The sequence below is a fragment of the Malus domestica genome, chromosome 01 (genome assembly GCF_042453785.1).
Source record: "Malus domestica chromosome 01, GDT2T_hap1".
NCBI lineage: Eukaryota > Viridiplantae > Streptophyta > Magnoliopsida > Rosales > Rosaceae > Malus > Malus domestica.
The window spans coordinates 22,279,881-22,299,191 of NC_091661.1; the positions used below are offsets into that span (position 1 = coordinate 22,279,881).

At 40.4% G+C, this 19,311-nt stretch overlaps 2 protein-coding genes across 2 annotated transcripts; both read right to left on the reverse strand.

Moving 5' to 3' along the window:
- Nucleotides 1-205: 205 nt before the first annotated feature.
- Nucleotides 206-3,433, reverse strand: LOC103432354 (zinc finger CCCH domain-containing protein 40-like). Its single transcript, XM_008370546.4, has 4 exons — nt 3,065-3,433; nt 2,177-2,556; nt 1,844-2,067; nt 206-1,337 (listed from the first exon to the last, which is right to left on the reverse strand). Exons 2-4 carry the CDS (start codon nt 2,549-2,551, stop codon nt 419-421), a joined length of 1,518 nt encoding a protein of 505 aa, XP_008368768.1. The 5' UTR covers nt 2,552-2,556; nt 3,065-3,433; the 3' UTR covers nt 206-418.
- Nucleotides 3,434-6,801: 3,368 nt separating this feature from the next.
- Nucleotides 6,802-9,382, reverse strand: LOC103432365 (L-idonate 5-dehydrogenase-like). Its single transcript, NM_001294035.1, is given in 6 exon segments — nt 6,802-7,310; nt 7,536-7,714; nt 7,821-8,111; nt 8,234-8,470; nt 8,760-8,827; nt 9,145-9,382. Coding segments are annotated over 6 exon segments (1,116 nt in total). The 5' UTR covers nt 9,293-9,382; the 3' UTR covers nt 6,802-7,117.
- Between the last annotated feature and the right edge of the window lie 9,929 nt (nt 9,383-19,311).

Consider the following 19,311-nt stretch of genomic DNA (forward strand, 5'->3'; position numbering starts at 1 on the left):
GTCTACGTGCTGGTGACATGCTTCACCAGTTTCAAAATCACATTCAGAATAAATGGTTGAAGAAAACATAACAAGGGTCAACTTGATCCTATATTTCATAGGCTGATAGGAGGAAAGAGGAAATTTCAATATTTTGTAAGAATGATGGCATCATGCTTCAGAAGCCCCGAATTTAAATGCTCAAAGCAAAAATGAAATGCGCAGATTAACCTCAAAGCAACAATGTAAAGATCAGGTCAACTCCAAAAACACAAAAAGTAAAGGATTGATCCACAAAAGGTGCAGAATGTTTGCTTACAAGGGCAAACCCTGGGAAGATACAGATTAATTTCCGAAATCCAGAATGCAAGCCCAGTTTTGACTCGAATAACCAAAAGCACGCGTCCGACAGTATTAAAACAATAATAGGAGGGCAATGTCACTGCTGTGATGACCCCGTTGGTGCAGATCCGGATCCAGATGGAGTAGATTCCGAAGGTCCAGAACTTGAAGGTGCAGATCCCGATGATGATGCAGATCCCGAAGATGTAGAACCTGGGGGTGCCGGCCCTGGTGTCCCAGAATGCTGGTACTGTTGGTTCATTGGCAAGGATGTTGGTGGCGGCACTGTGGCATGATATTGCGGAGGGTATTGCTGGTACTGTGGTGGTGGTGGTGGAGGCATATACCCATATGGAGGAGGATAAAACTGCTGACGATATTGGCCATGTGGTTGAGCCATGTTCTGAAAAGCATAATGCTGACTATGTTGCTGCCTCTCTGAAGTGGAACTGCGCTCTCCTGACCCTGTGGTCCCACTAGGAGCCCCTTCCTTAGATGGAATAAGTGCACCCATTCTTTGAGGATCCATGGATGGATAGAATGATCTCTCCTGTGAAGGTGGAGGTGGCATGTTGTAGTAGTGCACAGGCGCAGCTGGATCTTGTGATTGGTTCTGTTGTTGAGATATGACTGCTCGAGGTAACAAACCACCATGAGCCACCACCGGCTGCCTAGCTTCAGCCGTGCCCTCTGATTCCTGTTTAGGTGCTTGGGGCCTACCCCACATTAACTTCAACCTCAAACCCTTTATTACCAGTTTGTTAGAGAGTTCTTCTGCAGCCTTTTCTGCACCTTCTCTTGTTGTGTAGGTTACAAACGCACATGCTCGTTGGAGTACCATTCTAACAGATTCTATTTCACCATGAGCATAAAACTGATCCCTTAAATCCTGCTCCGAAATTCTCGCATCAAGCCCACCCACGTATAAGGTTCTTATACTTCCATCCTCAGGAGGTTCCAAGGAGGGCATCTCTCCTGCCTTGTTAAGAAGCTTCATCGCCACTGGATCATTGACTCTGCAGATATTTAACGATGAAACATGAGCATCACAAAATTCAGAAATCCATAGGATTACATTATAGGCATGTGCAAAGATGTGCAGCAAAATTAGGGATATAGCTATAGGTTTTTGAAAGCAATAATGTTGGTTGAAATGCCAGCTAGAGGCTGAAGTAGCACACCCTACTACCTTCGGATCGATAGTTCAACTCTGAATTATTGAAAGAGGAATACGAACAAAGATATAAACAAAACCAAAACGAAGAGAAAATTCGGACTTCATATACTTGTTTATCTACCACTTCTTATATAATAATTTCCTCCTTAAATGAAAATAGGTAGACTTTCAATCTGAGCAAACAATTGAGTGGAAACCATTAAACATCAGAAAAATGCTCATCAACAAACAAATTCACAAGTTTTAACTAGCCAACAGTTGTCAGCTAACAATAAGCATAAAACATGCAACCACAAACTAATGCTTCCTTATCAATTCGAGATGGAGTAAAGTATAAAGACATACCCGTAGTAACGATCTTTGATATTTTGTTGTGACAATTCCCCAGTTATGGGCATTTCGTGCCTGTAAGGGCACTCAGCACCTCTTGTACACTCACCCCGGATGTAAAAACTGCAGACATGTGCTCTGTTCCTTTTGTAATAGGGTGTTGTTCTTTGAAGTTTCAGAATAGTGTCACTGGGCCGTGCCTTTCCGTATGAAGATTCGTAATCTATACCAGCTCTAGCCTGCACTCCCCAATTAAAATAAATTAGATGCTAAAGTATTTCAAAACATTTACATAAAACTGATGCCCTAACTTAGACTGATTATTCAAGAAAAAGACAGAAAAGTTACCTTTCGGTCATGTTCCTCAGCAAAAAACTCCCTATTTACATCACTCTTTGGAATAGCATCGTCAGAACTGATGGCCAGAGCAGTATCTCGAACCTGAACTGGCAAGCCATATTCAAGATCCAAGAGGCAAACTTGACAAACGTTTTTCAACTTACTGCACGTCTGGCAAATCTCCGACTTCTTAAATCGCGCATCACGACCAGGCCTCCACCTGAAAACTGTGAACGGACGTGTGCAAATCTTGCACTCCTTGTCATAATCAGCTCGTGTCATCCGGACGTAGGGATTGTCTCCCAAGCATGACTCGCAGATGATGGGAAAATCTGATCGTTCCCAACCATCTGCCTCCACATTCCTAAGCAACCTGTGTGCCATATTACCTAACCAACCAAATTTCCCAAAAACGCTTAGAATTTCATTATATAAGTTAGCTGGAATTAAACAGAATTCATCTCTCTCTCTCTCTCTCTCTCTCTCTCTCTCTCTCTCACACACACACACGCAAGACACACACAAAATATACCCAAAGACCCAAAAGCTAGAAACTAAAACCTAATCACCCCAAAATCCCTAATCCTCAACCAAAACATAATCAGTCACATATACTACATACTGAATTAGATGCGGACGCTCAAATCAAATGCCACCCAAGTTTCAAAATTTCAATCATTTCCCGACCCAGTTGCAAAATTTCAATCCTTTCTCCACTAACTCTATCCAAAGATTCGACATACCAGAAAACAAACAATGGTACTAAAAACTAAGCAAATTTGGTATAAATTGAAATCAACTTAACAAAATCAACAGAGCTACCGTATTTATCTAACCCGATGAATAAAAAACAGAGAGGGAAATTCAATCAGAATCAAATGAAAACGAAAAATCTACCTGGAGATGAGTTTGGCTAATTGCTGTCGGCGACGCGACGGCCGGAGATGACTAGCGGTTGCAGCTGGAGGTCGGCGGCGGCCACGTTTGAGGATGAAGAGTGCGAGCTGAAGCGCGAGGGAAACGCAATTTTACAGATGCGAGCAAGGAGATCATCAATGGCGGATGGACATCACAGACCAAAACCTAATTCCTCCGTCTCTCTCTCTTTCGCGCTTTGGTTCCCACAAATTCGTTGCTTGGAGATAACAGGCTGAGTCTCTTTAGAGCAATTCCACCCCAGTGGACATTGCCCAGCACCTAGTCCAAAAAACTGCCCAGCCCCTTGTCAATTTGCTCCAGCCCGCAAAAGAGCCTGGCACACAGCCCAAGCCGGGCAACAGGCCAGCCCATTTCGGACAGACCCAGAGATCGGCCTGTTTAGCAGGCGCGTGCAGCACAAGCGCGCTTGTGCGCGAGTAGCAGACCAGGTTGCAGGCGGGGGGCCCACTTGTCAGCCCACTTGTGTTCACCCGGAATAGGGCTACGTGGCCCTCCTCAGTGCCGTTGGATTTCCAACGGCTATTTTTTGTAGACCGTTGGATTTCCAACGGTAAAAAAAATTTAAATTTGACTTTTAAAATGGACCGTCCGATCATAGATCAACGGTCCACGTTTTTTTCACAAAAAGTAAATAAATAAATAAAAAAACAGCCCAACGGTCATAAATATGACTGTTGGCCACGTGGCTAGTCCCTAGCTCTTGGATTTGAATATTTTTCAAATCCAATTGTCCAGATTAATTAACTATATTAAAATTCATTAAAAATTATTAAAAAATACAGAAAAATTATTAAAAAATACAAAAAAATTTAAAAAAAATACAGAAAATTTTGAAAAATGTTAATTTTTTTCCTATAAATACCTAACCGAAATTAAAACTATTTTATTTTTTTATTCTTTTAGACAAAATTTAAAAATATTTTAAATGGGCTGGGTGCCAGCACATTTTGTAGGGATGGAGATCGTTTGTGCCAGCGCATTTTTTCACTAGGTGCCAGCGCATTTTTTTAGGGGTGGAGATGCCTTGGCCTATTATTGTTCATTGGAGTCTGTTACTGTTCATTTGAGTGGATAAATGCGCTGGGTGCTGGCGCAAAGTCCTTAGGGGTGGAATTGCTCTTAGCTTGACCTCCCGGAGACTTGACAGCCCAATTTCTTGTAAATTTATTTTGAGCCCTTTACAGGCCCATTAAAAGTTGGAAACTTTTTTTCTTGGTCGACCACATTTTTCATCTTACAAATTTAGCAAGAACGGCCATTGAGTGGTGGTGAGGGACGCGGTGGGTAATTTTGTTGCTGCTCGGAGGTTCCGTTTTCAGGCCCCTAGTGTTCCGGCTGCTGAGGCTTTAGCCATTCTTCGCGGCTGTGAGTTGGGTCACTCTTTGGGTCTCAATCGTGTGGTGGTTGAATCTGATTCTTCGAAATCCATTTGGTGTTTACAGGGTAGCATCACAAATGGCAGGTGGGAGGTGTTTCCAATCTTATCGAAGTGCAAGAAAGTTGGCAATTCCTTCCATTACTGTCTTTGGTCTTGGACTTCAAGATCAGCCAATATGGCGGCCGATCGGTTGGCATCGCGGAGTTGTGTGGAGATGTATGACTTTACTTGGGTTGACAGACCCCTATCTTTACTTGTTCATGTACTTAATAAAGATGGACGGACTACCTTGCCCACATTAGTTTTATTCGGATGTGCAAGGGGTGACGCTAGTGCTTCCTGTAGTGTTGGATTTTCTTTCCCTTGCACTTCCAGCTTTGTTTTTGGTTGATTGCCTCGCTGTGGGCTTTCGGTGTAATCTTTGGCATCTTTGCCCTGATTATGAAATCCAGTTTACCAAAAAAAAAAATTACATATCTTTACACCATTGACCCCCTCATTTAGCTTAATCATCAAATTAAGCTAAATGAGGTCTTCCGTCGAGTAAAGACCTTTTGTCCTACAAATAATAACTTTCTGTAGTGTTCTTAATTTAAATTAAAACTATGAGTATGATTAAACATGAATATTTCAGATTTTGTTGGGACTATACTCGTTTTTTTTTTCATCAGTGTGTTTTGCTTGGATTTCAATTTAGGTACGATTATACGTATTCGATCCACCTAACAAAATTGAAACCAGTGCATTTCTTTATCAGGAAACAAAAAATACAATTAAAGATGAGAAAATTACAAGCATGGACTTATTGGCATTCCCCCCACAACCACAAGCATGGGTTTCAGAGACGCCTTCCAGGCTTACACCTTCCTTTTAGAAAATTCAAACCAGTGCGTTACTGGCTCACACTATTCTCACCACTTCTAAAAGCTCGAGACACATGCCTATTGTATAGGTAACAATGCATGTATCAATTAGGACAAATTTTAGGATTAGTGTGTTCCGTTGATCTCCTAACCATTCATGTTTGTGAGACTCACAAAAAAGAATGCGATAGTTAGACTATTGGAAATTGTGAATTTCGTGAAAAAGGTATAAACATAAAAATTAATTTAAACTAGAGTTAATTAATGATTCTATAACTGAAGCTAGATAAACATTGGTATTACTAGATTTGAAACCACCAAAAGGATTAGCTTCCATATTAGTCATCCTTTCAGTTATTACAAAAACCCACTTCATGCATGAAAGACTATTTGATAGCATCAACTAACTAAACCCTACAAGAGAAATAGAGGCTCTAAATTTTGTGTACTTACAAATGGAAGGAACGGCTGCAAAGCGTTTGAGGCTTGTGTTTGCTCTGGTGCTCTTGACATTCTTGGCTGCAAACCAGCACAGACTGCAAAGTACTGTTGTTGTTGAGGGTTCGCGTCCATCAATAACCAACCAAGAAAGCCCTAGCCCTTCTCCTGACGTGGCCAGCTGCCATCCACACGGTTGTGAAGCATCGTGCAGGGCTGAACTCGAGGAGGAATGCATAAGCTTCCATTGTGTGTCTCTGGGTGAAGAAACTTCTTGTGTGTGTTTTTCCAAATATACAATAATATCCGCTTCAAATAGAGTAGTATATCGATCGAAGTCTCAATACGATGGAAAGAAAGCTACGTAATGAGGCCAATCACCTCTTATATAGAAGTGAAGTTACATTTCAGACTCTTTGAACGGGGAGGAAGTGAAAAGAAATTTTAGAAGTTTCGATCTTGTACTAAGGTACACTAAACACTAACATAATATATGTTCAAACTAAAAGTCCAAGCAAACTAGAAAACGGAAGGTTCCGGCAAGCAAGTATACTTTTTGGGTAGCAAAGCTAGCTCTTCGCATCATTGGCATTGGGCAGGTGAACTTGGCTACACAACAACTGTTACTCTGATCTAGTTCCACACCAATTTGCTTACATAACTAATTACCCGTTAACGAGTCATGGTATATGTAAGCCTCTAATAATGTTGAGGATTATTCATGCATTATAAGGTAACATTTTTTCACATGATTGGTGGTCTTTTCTCTTAGTTTACTATTTGCTATGAAATTTTCATTAGGTAGTGATGCAAGGTTTTGTCATCGTTAGCATTATCTTTTCGTGTAGTTGGATGCAGTTAATTATATATGCGGTTGAAGTTGAAATATTGTATCGCCTTGCTATTGCGTTTGCAATCATGGAATTATATTTCATGTTGATGATGTTCTTCATTTTATTTGATTAATAGAATGTTTCTCTTATAATAGTATTTTTTAGATACAACACGATCAGTTGTAGGCACAAATTTTGTGTTTTATTTTTGTTCACAATAATATTACATTAAGAGAAGCGAAGGGTTTGAACCCAAATCGCATTGCTTATCCAACAATATAATCCACCACACGCAACAAGACAAATTTCTTAATTGTTCATGACAACTAATTGTTAAAAAAGGAAGGAAAAAAAAAGTTAATAATAAGTACAACACAGAGAACCACAAACCCAAATTACAAACTTTACCAAAAAAAGAAAAACCCCAAGTTACTAAGGCAAACAAAAACATCACCAAAGATTGGGTCCAAATGATTAATATCCTTGTATCCGATCGATTTTACAGGTTAAACATGACCTTAATGGCATTGCCTCCGCGAGCACTGGTTTCAAAGGCTTCTTCCACCTCCTTCTGAGAAAATCCAAACCGATGTGTTATGAGGGGCTTCACATCAATCTTACCACTTCTCAGAAACTCAAGGCACAGCGGCCATGTGTTCTGGTATCGGAAAATTCCAATTACATCAATCTCTCTGCGTAAAAATCATGAAACCACAACAATCTTAGTAATGCTATAAGCAATCTCGCCTCTACTAGAAATGTGATACCAAATGCGGAGTAAAAAGAGTGATGCAAATAGTTTCTGTTAAACTTTTATATCACGCACGTATGGCAATTATGACACGTTGATTCAATCGGGTGCTAGCCCAAAAGGGACCGGCCAAAAGGTTTAACTGAAAACACGGATCAATTTATACCTGGTAGCGAGAGGGAGAGTCATCTCTCTCTGACCCATTCCCACAAGGCAAACTTTGCCTCCGGGACGAGTAGCACTCAAAGCTGTTGTTATGGTTTTGTTAAAGCCTGCACAGTCGAAGGTTACATCCACTCCATTTTCCAAAACCTTTTGTATCTTAGCCACTTCTTCAGCTACATCCTTCAGAACAAATATAGATGATCAATTCTAAGTACAAGGTCTAAATATTTGGATATCAATCACAACGCGTGTTTAACCATTTCAGAAACAATACTATCGTACACACCTCAATATTTGTTGAAACCTTAACGACTGCATCTGCGCCAAGACTCTTTGCAATCAACAAACGCTCGTCATTCACATCCGCAATGACAATTCGGGGCGCCCCAAAAGCACGAGCGGCTAGCAGTGTAACAAGTCCTATAGGTCCTGCTCCCACGACCAAGACATTTGTTTCTTGACAGACATTTGCCCGGCGACAAGCATGAATACCAACACTTAAGGGCTCACACATCGCGCCTTCCTCCAAACTCACATTGTCTGGCAGTTTAAAACATAGATCTCCTGGATGGACAACCTGCCAAAAGATATAAGCAAACCTAGAAGATTAAAATTGACACAATTGAAACTACCTACGTGGACTAAAGTGCACAATTGTTATATATATTATAGTTTTGAAATGCTGCAAAATATGTGTACCTGATTTGCCAGACAACCATTATTTGGAGGGGAGCCAAAAAACTTCATCTTGCGGCATAGATTGTACCGGCCTTGTTTGCAGAGGTTGCATCGCTTGCAACTGATACCAGGCTCTAGTGCCACACGATCGCCTGGCACCAAATCCTCGACCTCACTCCCAACTTCCTCTATGATCCCAGCACACTCATGCCCAATAACCATTGGCTCTTTAACTATAAAATCTACACACCTCATGTTCTGAAAATAGTATCAAACAAAAATAAAAACAGACCGGTCAGTAATGATTTATTGGATATATATAACAACACCCACATATATTTCTATTTTTATTTTTTTTTGTTATTCTTTCATATGCACGCTAGAGCAGATATATGCTTCTCATATGCACTGTAGTTCAAATCCTCTCTCCGCGCTTTAGGATGGTTTACTTTCATCCATTTTAACTCCAACTTGGCTCTAATCCATCAAAAGCCAAAGAACTTAACAACTAATTTACTATTACACATCAAATTAAAGAAGGGAGCACCTTGAAGTGGTGAACATCACTGCCACATATGCCAACAGCCTTCAGCCGGACTCTAACATCATGGGGTCCTAAAATCAAGAAATCCCAGAAAAAAAAATGGAAGCAGGATGTTAACTAGGCAAAAGTATCACAATTCACAAATAGTTTGACAGAAAAATGAAACAAATCATACGAAGTTACTAAAAAGATCAAAATCAAAATTCAATCACTGAACTAATAAAAAAATTAGATTTCAACAATATAGAAATCAAATATCGACGACAACTGAAACCCTAATCATTTCAGCAATTAATTTCTCATAAAAAACTATATCAGTGAATCAAATAATCCAATTCTTCATTTCCAAAAAAGGTGATTCAATCAAAACATGAAAAGAAATAGATACCAAGATTAGGAAGCTTGTAAGGTTGAATCTTGAGGTTTTTAACACCAAGAAGCCAAGCAGCCATGTTCTCTTGTTGAACATCACCATTTATTGCTTCCCCATAACAGCGATCAGCATGATCTCCATCAGACATGCCTCCCTTTCCCATTTTTCTCTCTTTGTTTTCTCAGGCTGCGAGTAAATAGTGAAGATGCAGAGCGATTAATGAAGCAGTAGTTAGATAAGCTCCCTTGTTGTCATACTATCATCTCTGGCTACCTCATATATACATGTTCTTGTATGTATTTGATGAGTGTGTTGGTGTAAAGTAATATAAATTCCTTTTCACTCTGTACTCTTATCTTGATAACGTTGGGGTAGTGATCGATGGGGACTGATGATAAATCGACGATCTAGGACAAAATGCTTTGTGTATAATTCACTTTTTGTTTGAACATCAGTATTATTGATGAGTCATATGACTAGTGGTTGGATAGGATCGACCTTTGATTTTGGAATTGTCCCTTTCTTTTTCAATTAGGGACACGTAATGCAATTCTCTTCATCAAAACCATTATAAGATGACGACTTTTCTTCTTTTTTTATACAACCGTTTTTGTAAGAACGGTGTATCTGATACAGGAATTAAGTGCATGTATTTGGCGAATTCATGCAATTGTCACAATTTTTATGGTTTATATGCATGAAATTGGTCAAAATTTATTGATCAATGGATTGTTCTAATGCGTCTACAAAATTCAAGTGATGAAGTGACTAAGTTAAAAAAAAAAAATGATGAGTCTATAAGAGCAAAATGATAGGTCTATACAAGTGATATGAATGGTTTATAAAACATTTGATCCGTTTGTCAATCAAGATTTAGTTTTTTGTCGTATTACAACAGGTAACATAAAATTGACAAAAACTACGGGCATTGCCCTCACAAAGCACTGTTTCAAAAACACGTGTTCCTTCCACCTTATTTTGAAAAAATCTGAAACTATTGAGTTAGCCTTTGCTCAAAACTTACCACTTCTGAACGTTTCCAAGGCATATATGTTCTTTTATACAATAATTCCAAAGAGATCAGTATGCCTATGTCAAAGATGACCAACCGACCATTATAAAAGTAAATGTTGCAATTATCACAGTTAATTAATTAAAATGCTATCACGTGTATGGGTTTCATTTGTTTTACAAACTACAGAGATTCGAACAAGTGTTCGATCACACAGGTTCACACGTGTATGAATTTTATTTTTATATATATAAACAAGCAGAGAGCATACACTTTGTGTGTGTGAACAATCGCTCATCTCTTCACACGTTCTCCTCAAGCGCAATCACTTCAGTTTATTCAAACTATCCAAAAACATCGTGATTTCTCTTACCTGTATGAAAAACTGATGGTGGAATAATTTCTTTTAATAAGTGCATATTTTTATCTTATCTAAATATTTTGATGCAAATTACTATTTTGCCCTCCTTATGTAAATATTGTGTATCAAAAATGAGGGTAAAATAGAAAAAAATGGACAAAAAGTTCAAAAGGTACAAAATTACTATTTTACCCTCCTCATGTCAACATTGTGTGTTTAAAAGTGAGGGAAAAATTGAAAAAATAAGGGTAAAAAGTTGGCAAACCCTATTCTCTTAATAAAATAGATTATAGAGATTCAATCACAAGTGCATGAGTTTGACTTTCGTTCAAATATATATGCATGCATATAGAACTTCCAAAGCCTAAAAAGATAAGCCAAACTACTATGATACCATAAACAGAGAAGATATACATTATATAACAGTATTAGATACAGAATGTACATTGGTACAATAATTAAATACACCCAATACATTGAATAACGAGCTATCATTTATCATTTGCCTATCATCAATTTATACTATAAGAACCAAATCACACGACCAACACCTGAGATCATTACCTAAAAACCACCAATAAATTAGAGAGAAGTCTCTCAATTCCATCACATAAGCTTAAATTTTGTTTATCTTCAATGGAAGGAAAAGCAATGCGTTTGACACTGGTGTTTGCTTTGGTGGTTGCGACATTCTTGGCTGCAAATCAACAAACTCATTTTGCCGAGGGTTCACGTTCCCCATCATTCAAGGTCCAACAAAGCCCGAGCCCTTCTCCTGAAGATTTGGCCAACTGCCATCCACATGAATGTGAAGCTTCATGCAGGGCTGATCTCCGGGAGGAATACATAAGCTTCCAATGCATACCTACTGGCCGTGACGTAACTGTTGGTGTGTGTTTTATCAAAGATGTTATAAGTAGCCCTACACCAAATGTGGCTGTGTAATATGTAAGCAGTTACAATAACAATGCATGCGTTGATAAACAAACGTTTTCATACCATTGATACAGTATTTCTCTCGTTTAATATTCCAAAAAAAATAACTTTAGACCCTAAAATTCAATTTTCTCTATAAAAAACACGACATGATTTTTGCTCACAGAAATCTGTTGATGCACAAAATCAGCGAGGACTTTGGTACAACAGAAAGTGTCAGGTTTGTGACCTTCGCTTGGTTGCTTCGATCACTAATGAAGATAAGTACGTAAATGAATAGGGATAGGGAAGCAAACACAAGATGTACGTGGTTCACCCAGATCGGCTACGTCCACGGAGTAGAGGAGTTCTCATTAATTATGAAGGGTTTACACAAATACATAGGTTCAAGCTCTCATTTTGTGAGTTCTAGTGAATAGTTTAGTACAAAATGACATTAGAGATTATTGTGGGAGAATGATCCCTATTTATAGAGGAGAGTTTCTAGTTTTGTTCTAACATCGACACGTGTCGTGTTGTGATTGGCTTCTGATGTTGACACGTGTCGAGCTGTGATTGGCTTCTGATGACGACACGTGTCGCTTTGTGATTGGCCTCCTGGTTGAAGGGAAGCTCTTCTAGGTCCTTGACGGTATAACGTTGACCGGTGCTCAGTAGTTTCGGGATTGGTCAAGTATGGTACAAACAGTGCTCCCCTAAGTTCCCGAGTAAGGGAAGCTCCTCGGTTGGGGACTTGCAAGATCCAAGCCATTGAGTAATCACGAAACTTCTAAGTACTGAAGTGTGGTATCATTTTCACGTGCCTTATCTGTCTCATATGTAGATGTGGCATCTTCTCTGGAAGTACTTTTCCTCCATCCATGGGTGGTATCTTTAACCGATGAAAATGCACAAGGTAATGTATCAATTTCACTTGAAGCTTACTTGTAGTTTCGGGCTTGGTCAAGTGCGATACAAACCCTATAGTAGGAGTCCCCCAAGTCGCCGAGCTAGGAGATCTGCCGAAAGAGGTGACAGACAAGGTAAGCAGTCAAACTTCCAAGCAAGCAACCCAGGATCGGAGGTTCGACTTCGGCTTCCGGTTGATTGTTCTCCGTCTCCTTGTCTCTCATTCAGCTGCCAGGATAAGGAGAAGCAAATGGAGAAGAGATGATATGAGATACTTTTGCTTTTGAAGAAGTAACTTTCCACAGGCTTATTCTTGAACTGTGCTGGAGGGTTTTCTGGTTCCCTTCAGAGTATAAGGCCGACTCAAGAATTTGAAGGTCAAAACAAGTCCATCAAATCTAGAGTACGTTCGACCTTGATGATATGGGATACTTTTGCTGTTGACGGAATAATGAATGTGGTATGGAAAGGTGTCGTGTTGTAGTGATCTGTTTCAGTTCACCGTTGAACCTTCTGCTTCAATCTTTTGCATGGCAGAAGTGGTGTGTACCCTTTGCATTTAAATGGTCCTTCAGAACATTCATTCCTAATGACTCATCCACGCTTGGCAGCTTCAGTGTAAAGAGCCAATATCTGATCAACTGTCATGAGGTATTTGTTGGTGGAATTTGTGACCTTGACAGCAGTTGAGGATGAGTACTCGAGAGCAATGTTGAGTAAGCAACCAGGCAAAGGTCTCAGGCAGTCAGTTCCAGATTGGAGGTTTGATTTCAGGTTCCGACTGACTGCTCTCTTTCTCTTTGTCATGCAGGTGTGGACAAGGACAAAGACAAAGACAGGGAGAAAGCATGATATGGGATACTCTTGCTTTCGACCCTGATGATATGAGATACTCTTGTTCTTGGTGTGGCTTATTTGCTGAGGTATTATCGGGGGGAAATAAAGCTGAGTATTTCGAGAGGTTATGTTGAGGGTGCCTTCTCGAATGTGAGAAAGGGTTGAGCATTTTTGCAGGTTTGCCTGTCCGTTGAGGAGGGAGGTCGATGTATATAGGGATTTCCCAATAACAAGTAGTAGTGATATTCCTTTACCCTTGTGGGTAATAGCAATGTAGTGGGAGCTGCCAGCTTCACGTGTTTTAACTTTGTCAGAGCACTTTGAAAAAGTGGTATGTGGTATCTGGAAAGCTGATGTTACGTGTGAAGATTACAGACAAACTTTATCTAAGGAAATCTGGCTCTCGAAGTTCTGAGAGTTGTGCCTCTTCGGTTTTCGAACAAGCAATCCCGTCGAGGATCTGACTCTCGAGATTCGGAAAGCGGTGCTACTTCGGTTTTTGAGAAAGTAATTATTTTGGGAGTCTTTTCTCGAATGTGAGTAAAGGTTGGACGTTCTTGCCAACCTGTCTTGCCGCAAAACACGGAGGTCGACACACATAGGGACTTTCCAGTTGTCAAGCAGTGGTGCTGTTCCTTTACCCTTGTGGGTAATAGTAGAGTAGCTGGAACTTCGAAATTCTGGTGCCTAAACTTTGTCAGAGATCTTTGACAAAGTTATATGTGGTACCCGAGGAGTTGATGGTGCATGTGGAGAGCGGTGATTGAACAGTAAGATTCACGTGCTTTCTACTTCACCAGAAATCTTCGACAGATTGCCCGTAATTTTCGCAAAGCTGAGTGTGCATGTGACAGGTGCTGACGAGGCTGAAAAAGCAGGTGCTTCTTCGATTTCTGAGATCGGCCCTCGTGGTCTCTGAGCAGCCCAGCTTTTGAGAAAGCAAATGCCTCTTCGATTTCTGAAGCTCCGTCGAGTGCAGATTTTTATAGAGGCTGGCATTAAGTTCCACAGCACACTTAAATCTCTACCAGTAGAAGCTCCATTCTTGCACTTCTAAGATCTTGATTTGTCTGACCTCTTCCCTCTTCAACACATTTGAAAATGTCTGGACCCTCCGACCGTCGTTTTGACTTGAACCTTGGAGAAGAGACAGCCACGCCTTCTCCAGACAACATATGGCGCCCATCCTTCATATCCCCTACTGGTCCTCTTACCGTTGGGGATTCTGTGATGAAGAATGATATGACCGCTGCAGTGGTGGCCAGGAACCTTCTCACTCCCAAAGATAACAGACTACTTTCCAAACGGTCTGATGAGTTGGCTGTTAAGGACTCTCTGGCTCTTAGTGTTCAGTGTGCAGGTTCTGTGTCTAATATGGCCCAACGCCTATTTTCTAGAACCCGCCAAGTTGAATCATTGGCTGCTGAAGTGATGAGTCTCAAACAGGATACTAGAGGGCTCAAGCATGAGAATAAACAGTTGCACCGGCTCGCCCATGACTATGCTACAAACATGAAGAGGAAGCTTGACCAGATGAAGGAATCTGATGGTAAGGTTTTACTTGATCATCAGCGGTTTGTGGGTTTGTTCCAAAGGCATTTATTGCCTTCGTCTTCTGGGGCTGTACCTGGTAATGAAGCTTCAAATGATGAACCTCCAATGCTTTCTCTTTCTGGGGCTCTACCGACTGCTGAGACTTCCCCTAAGCAACCTTTGTGAAGGCTCCCTTTTGTTTGTTTATTTTGACTCATGTATATGTACATATTTGTGGCTTTATCGAAAATATTAATAAATAAGTTTTGCTCCATTTCAACATATTGTGTTAAATACACCAAAGCCTTCTTCAGAAAGTTCTCTGAATTTTTTCTTTTGTCGAAACTTGTATTGTTAAAGCTGTGTGAGTGAAGCATGTAGTTTGAGGTAGTGTTCCCTTAATTTCCTGAGTGAGGAAAACTTCTCGGTTGGAGACTTGAAAAATCCAAGTCACTGAGTGGTTGTGAGACTTCCGAGTATCAAGGTGCAGTAGCATATGGTGGGAGTCCCCCAAGTCTTCAGGCGATGAGAGTTGCCGAATGAGGTGTCTTGCTTGCTACTAATATGTCAAAGTAACGAAGCCTTGTTTTGATGTCACACCTTCATATATGCCTTATCCAAAAATATTTCAAGCTAGGTTTAGCTTTGGGAGGGCCCAAAATTTTTGTGTAGCCCAAAATTTTTGTGTAGCCCAAAACTGCTCATTTGTTTGCAAGCCCACGAAAAGAAGGGATCCAGTGCCTTTGTTCATTTGTTATTTGTGTGGCAAGCCCAAAGAGGAGAACAGGTTTGTGCCCACTCCCCTTTATTTAGTTTTTGTGAAGCCCAATGTATTCTTGCTGCATATTGGGAGGTAGATAAATAATAACAATGAGACTCAAAGTCTCATCCCTTTGCCTGTGTCTTCTTCCCCATTTCCCCGGACTTTGTTCAATATGGCACTGTGCACTTATTCCTTTTGTCCGTCACTTTTGGTGGCTTTTAGCTATTCTTTTGACTTGCCTTTTCCTTTCTTTGCTGGAAAGGTCTTCATGTCCTCGTAAAAATCTGAATGAGTCCAAAGGCATGATGAAGGAAAGTGGGTGTTGGAGCCAAGGAAGGGAAGGAAGGAGTTAACGTAGAGGGTGCGGTAGCTCTGCAATATAACACCATGTTTTGTAGCTCAAATCGCAAGATTGTCTTCATGAAAATTGTTCCTTAGCTTGTGAACTACAACATATCCAAATTTGAGAGCCATCGGAGTAGTACAACTCCAGATATTCAGGTATGTTGAGTAAGTGTTCATCATTTTGCTGTTAACCCGTCAGACTTATTGTGAGCTTCGAAACTTCATTTTTTCGTGTTCAGATCAACATACTTTCTTCAACAAAGTTGTTCCTCATCATCTCTTCCATAACATATCAAAAATTCAGAACAAACTAACGGTTGGATATGTCCAGATCTTCGAAACACCGCAGCAGCGTTGAAGCTTGCAGAAATCTGACTGTCGTTTTGTTGGAGCTTCATCACTCTAACTTCCGTCGCTCAAATGGAAACATTTCCTTCGTGAAAGTTGTTCATCTGCTCAAGAACTATAAGATGTCCAAAATTCAGCTCTACTGAAGAAGAGCAGGAGTTGCAGAAATTTGATAGATGGAAAGAGGCGGAAGAGGGAGAGGGAGAAAAAAAAGTTGCTTGGGTTGGATTGTATATAATTGTATGTCTGTTTATGATAGGGATATTGTGGATGTAAAACAAAAAAGTTTGTGTGCACTCATGTGTTGTTGTACAAGTTCAAGAGAATCTTGGTTGTGTGAACAAAATTTGTTTATTTGCCACAAGGTTTTGTGTTTGGAAAATAGTTTAATAGGTAAGGTTTATTGACTATAGATTTGTGCTTGGGTAGATAGCTTGACTAGTGAAGCTTTGGTGTTGAAGCTTTATAGGTGAAGCTTTTGTGTTGAAGCTTTATAGGTGAAGCTTTGGTTGGCGAAGCTTTATAGGTGAAGCTTTGGTTGGTGGTGAAGCTTTATAGGTGAAGCTTTGGTGTTGAAGCTTTATAGGTGAAGCTTTGGGGTTGAAGCTTTATAGGTGAAGCTTTGGTGGTGAAGCTTTATAGGTGAAGCTTTGGTGGTGAAGCTTTATAGGTGAAGCTTTGGTGTTGACACCATAAATTGATTGTGCTTCGCACTATCTTGATGAACATAGTGCGAAGCTTTTGAGATTGATATTTATCCTCCATTGATGAAGCTTTTGTTGGCACCATAAATTGATTATGCTTCGCACTATCTTGATGAACATAGTGCGAAGCTTTTGAGATTGATATTTGTCCTCCATTGATGAAGCTTTTGTTGGCACCATAAATTGATTGTGCTTCGCACTATCTTGATGAACATAGTGCGAAGCTTTTGAGATTGGGAGTTGAATCCCATTGATGAAGCTGCTGTGTTCCCCCTTCCCTTTTTTTTTTTTTTTTTTTTTTTTTTTTTTTTTTTTGAGGGGGGAACTGAAACATTTGAAATTTAAAACTCCTTAATGTTAGAAGTTTGAAGATTCTCCATGTGGGGCTTTCTCATGGTTTGAATTTGAATTTTGAATGTTAATAGCCATGTTGAACTATATATAAGAAGGATAAGTTTCCATTCTTTACCTTACCTTCATTTGCTCATCTTGTAGTGATTGTTGAAGACAAAGTGCTTTTTACTTGAGAGGGATTCTAGCATTGCTTTGCTGCATCATCTTCAGGTTGGTAGTCTTCTCCACTACATTGGATGTTTTCCTTTTTGTTGAATTGTTGGAATGTTCATGTATTTTGTGAAGAACATAATGAACTGGTTGAGCTGTTCTTCATGCCCTGTGAGCTTCCTTATGTTTTGATCCTTCATGTAGTGATAGAGTTTGTTTCTGTTTGTTGTAGATGTCGGAGTCTGGAAGTCTAAGTGATGAGGGCTCCCCTAGCTCGGGCTCTAGGTTTGAGCCTGCAATGTCGGGGTCTTCATGGCCTTTGTTAGAGTCTTGTACAAAAGAAACGTTGGATGATCCTCACAATTGTCAAACCTTAGCCAATATTGGTTCTTCCTCCATGTTAGTGGGTGAGGGGGTTGTTTGTGACGCCATACCCATATGTCGTTCTGATTCTTACAATTGTCAAACCTTAGCCGAGATTGGTTCTTCCTCCATACGAGTGGGTGAGGGGGTTGTTTGTGATGCCATACCCATATTTCGCTCTGAGTTCACAGCGGATCATTTAGAAAATAACTTGTTAGATAGCGAAAAACAGCTTGAGGCCCTAAGGCAATCATGTAGTATCCCCCGTAGTGTAGGAATACGTTTGGTGCGTTGTGAAGAATTGCCTTCTGAGCCGCCCACGGGTCATGTTATGTTCTATACCCAGACATTAGTGACCTTGGGGGTAAATTTACCTTTGCATCCGTGGTTGCAACGGATGCTGTCTTTTATTGGTTATGCACCGGGGCAACTCAACCCTGGTTTCTGGGATACCTTGATCGGGTTTTATATTATATGGATGGAGTGTGGATTAGGTGAACCTTCCTTCCATTAGTGGAGCTACTTTTATAAGATGCGCCCGGTGAAAGCATGTACGGGTTATGCTGAATGTGCATGTCGGAGTGAGAGAGAGCGTGTTGTCTTTGATAAGAGAAAGTCGTACTGCACATGGAAGAAACGTTGGTGCTTTCTTTATAATGATTGGGAGCATGCTAAGGGTGTCATGCCTGAGCGACGTGTTCCTACTCATTTCCAGACTGTAGGTTGTAATGTATCCATTTTCTCATTATTTGCTATTGTTGTGATTTTCTCTTGCTTCTAAGATTTTTCTTCATGCAGTGACACGAGGCACCATCAAACTTTCCGGACATGAGCTAGCTGATGTAGAGAAAGTGCTGAGGGTGCCTAAAGAAGATAGACACTTGGGTAAGCTACGACCCTTGTTTCGAAAGTACGGTTTCCAGCCCTTAGTTTCCGAGTGCCAGAGACGAGCGAGTAAATTGTATCCTCACTTGATCCTTGTTCTTCCCTTGTTTTTTTTTATATAGATATATAATGTGGTATTCCTTACTTTGATTTTCCTTGTTCAGTGGAGAAGGTGGGCAAAAAAGTGGAGACTATCACCAAGAAAAGGAGAGTGCCCGTGTTAGTTCCTTCAGAAGACATCCTGTTTCACAAGGAAGCTCGCAAGCACCGAGTGAGACCAATCAGTAAAACTAAGTCTTGAGAAGAAGTCCTCAAGGTTGCTGCCTCGAAGAAAGCTGAAGCTGAGGCCATTGGATGTGCTGCTGCCATAGTTGCCGGGGAAGATAGGCGATTGCTGCCTCCTCTTCCTACTATTAATCCCATCTTTCCTCCAATTAGGGAACACATTGGGCAGGAAGGTGATCCTAGTTCTAGCAGCAAGGGTAAAGATAAGGAAGAGGTTGGCAGTGTCCCTTGGAAGGATTTGAAAGTTGCCATGCGGCCAAAGGACTTTGGGTATATCAACAATTGCTTGGCAGGGCGTCGATTCACTTTCGATGAGCTCGGAGAGCCTTTAGCTAAAGATGAATCAGATTGTGACCGGATGTTGAAGCTATCTTCATATGTGAGTGTTACTTTGTCATTTCCTTGTTTTCTCCTCTTT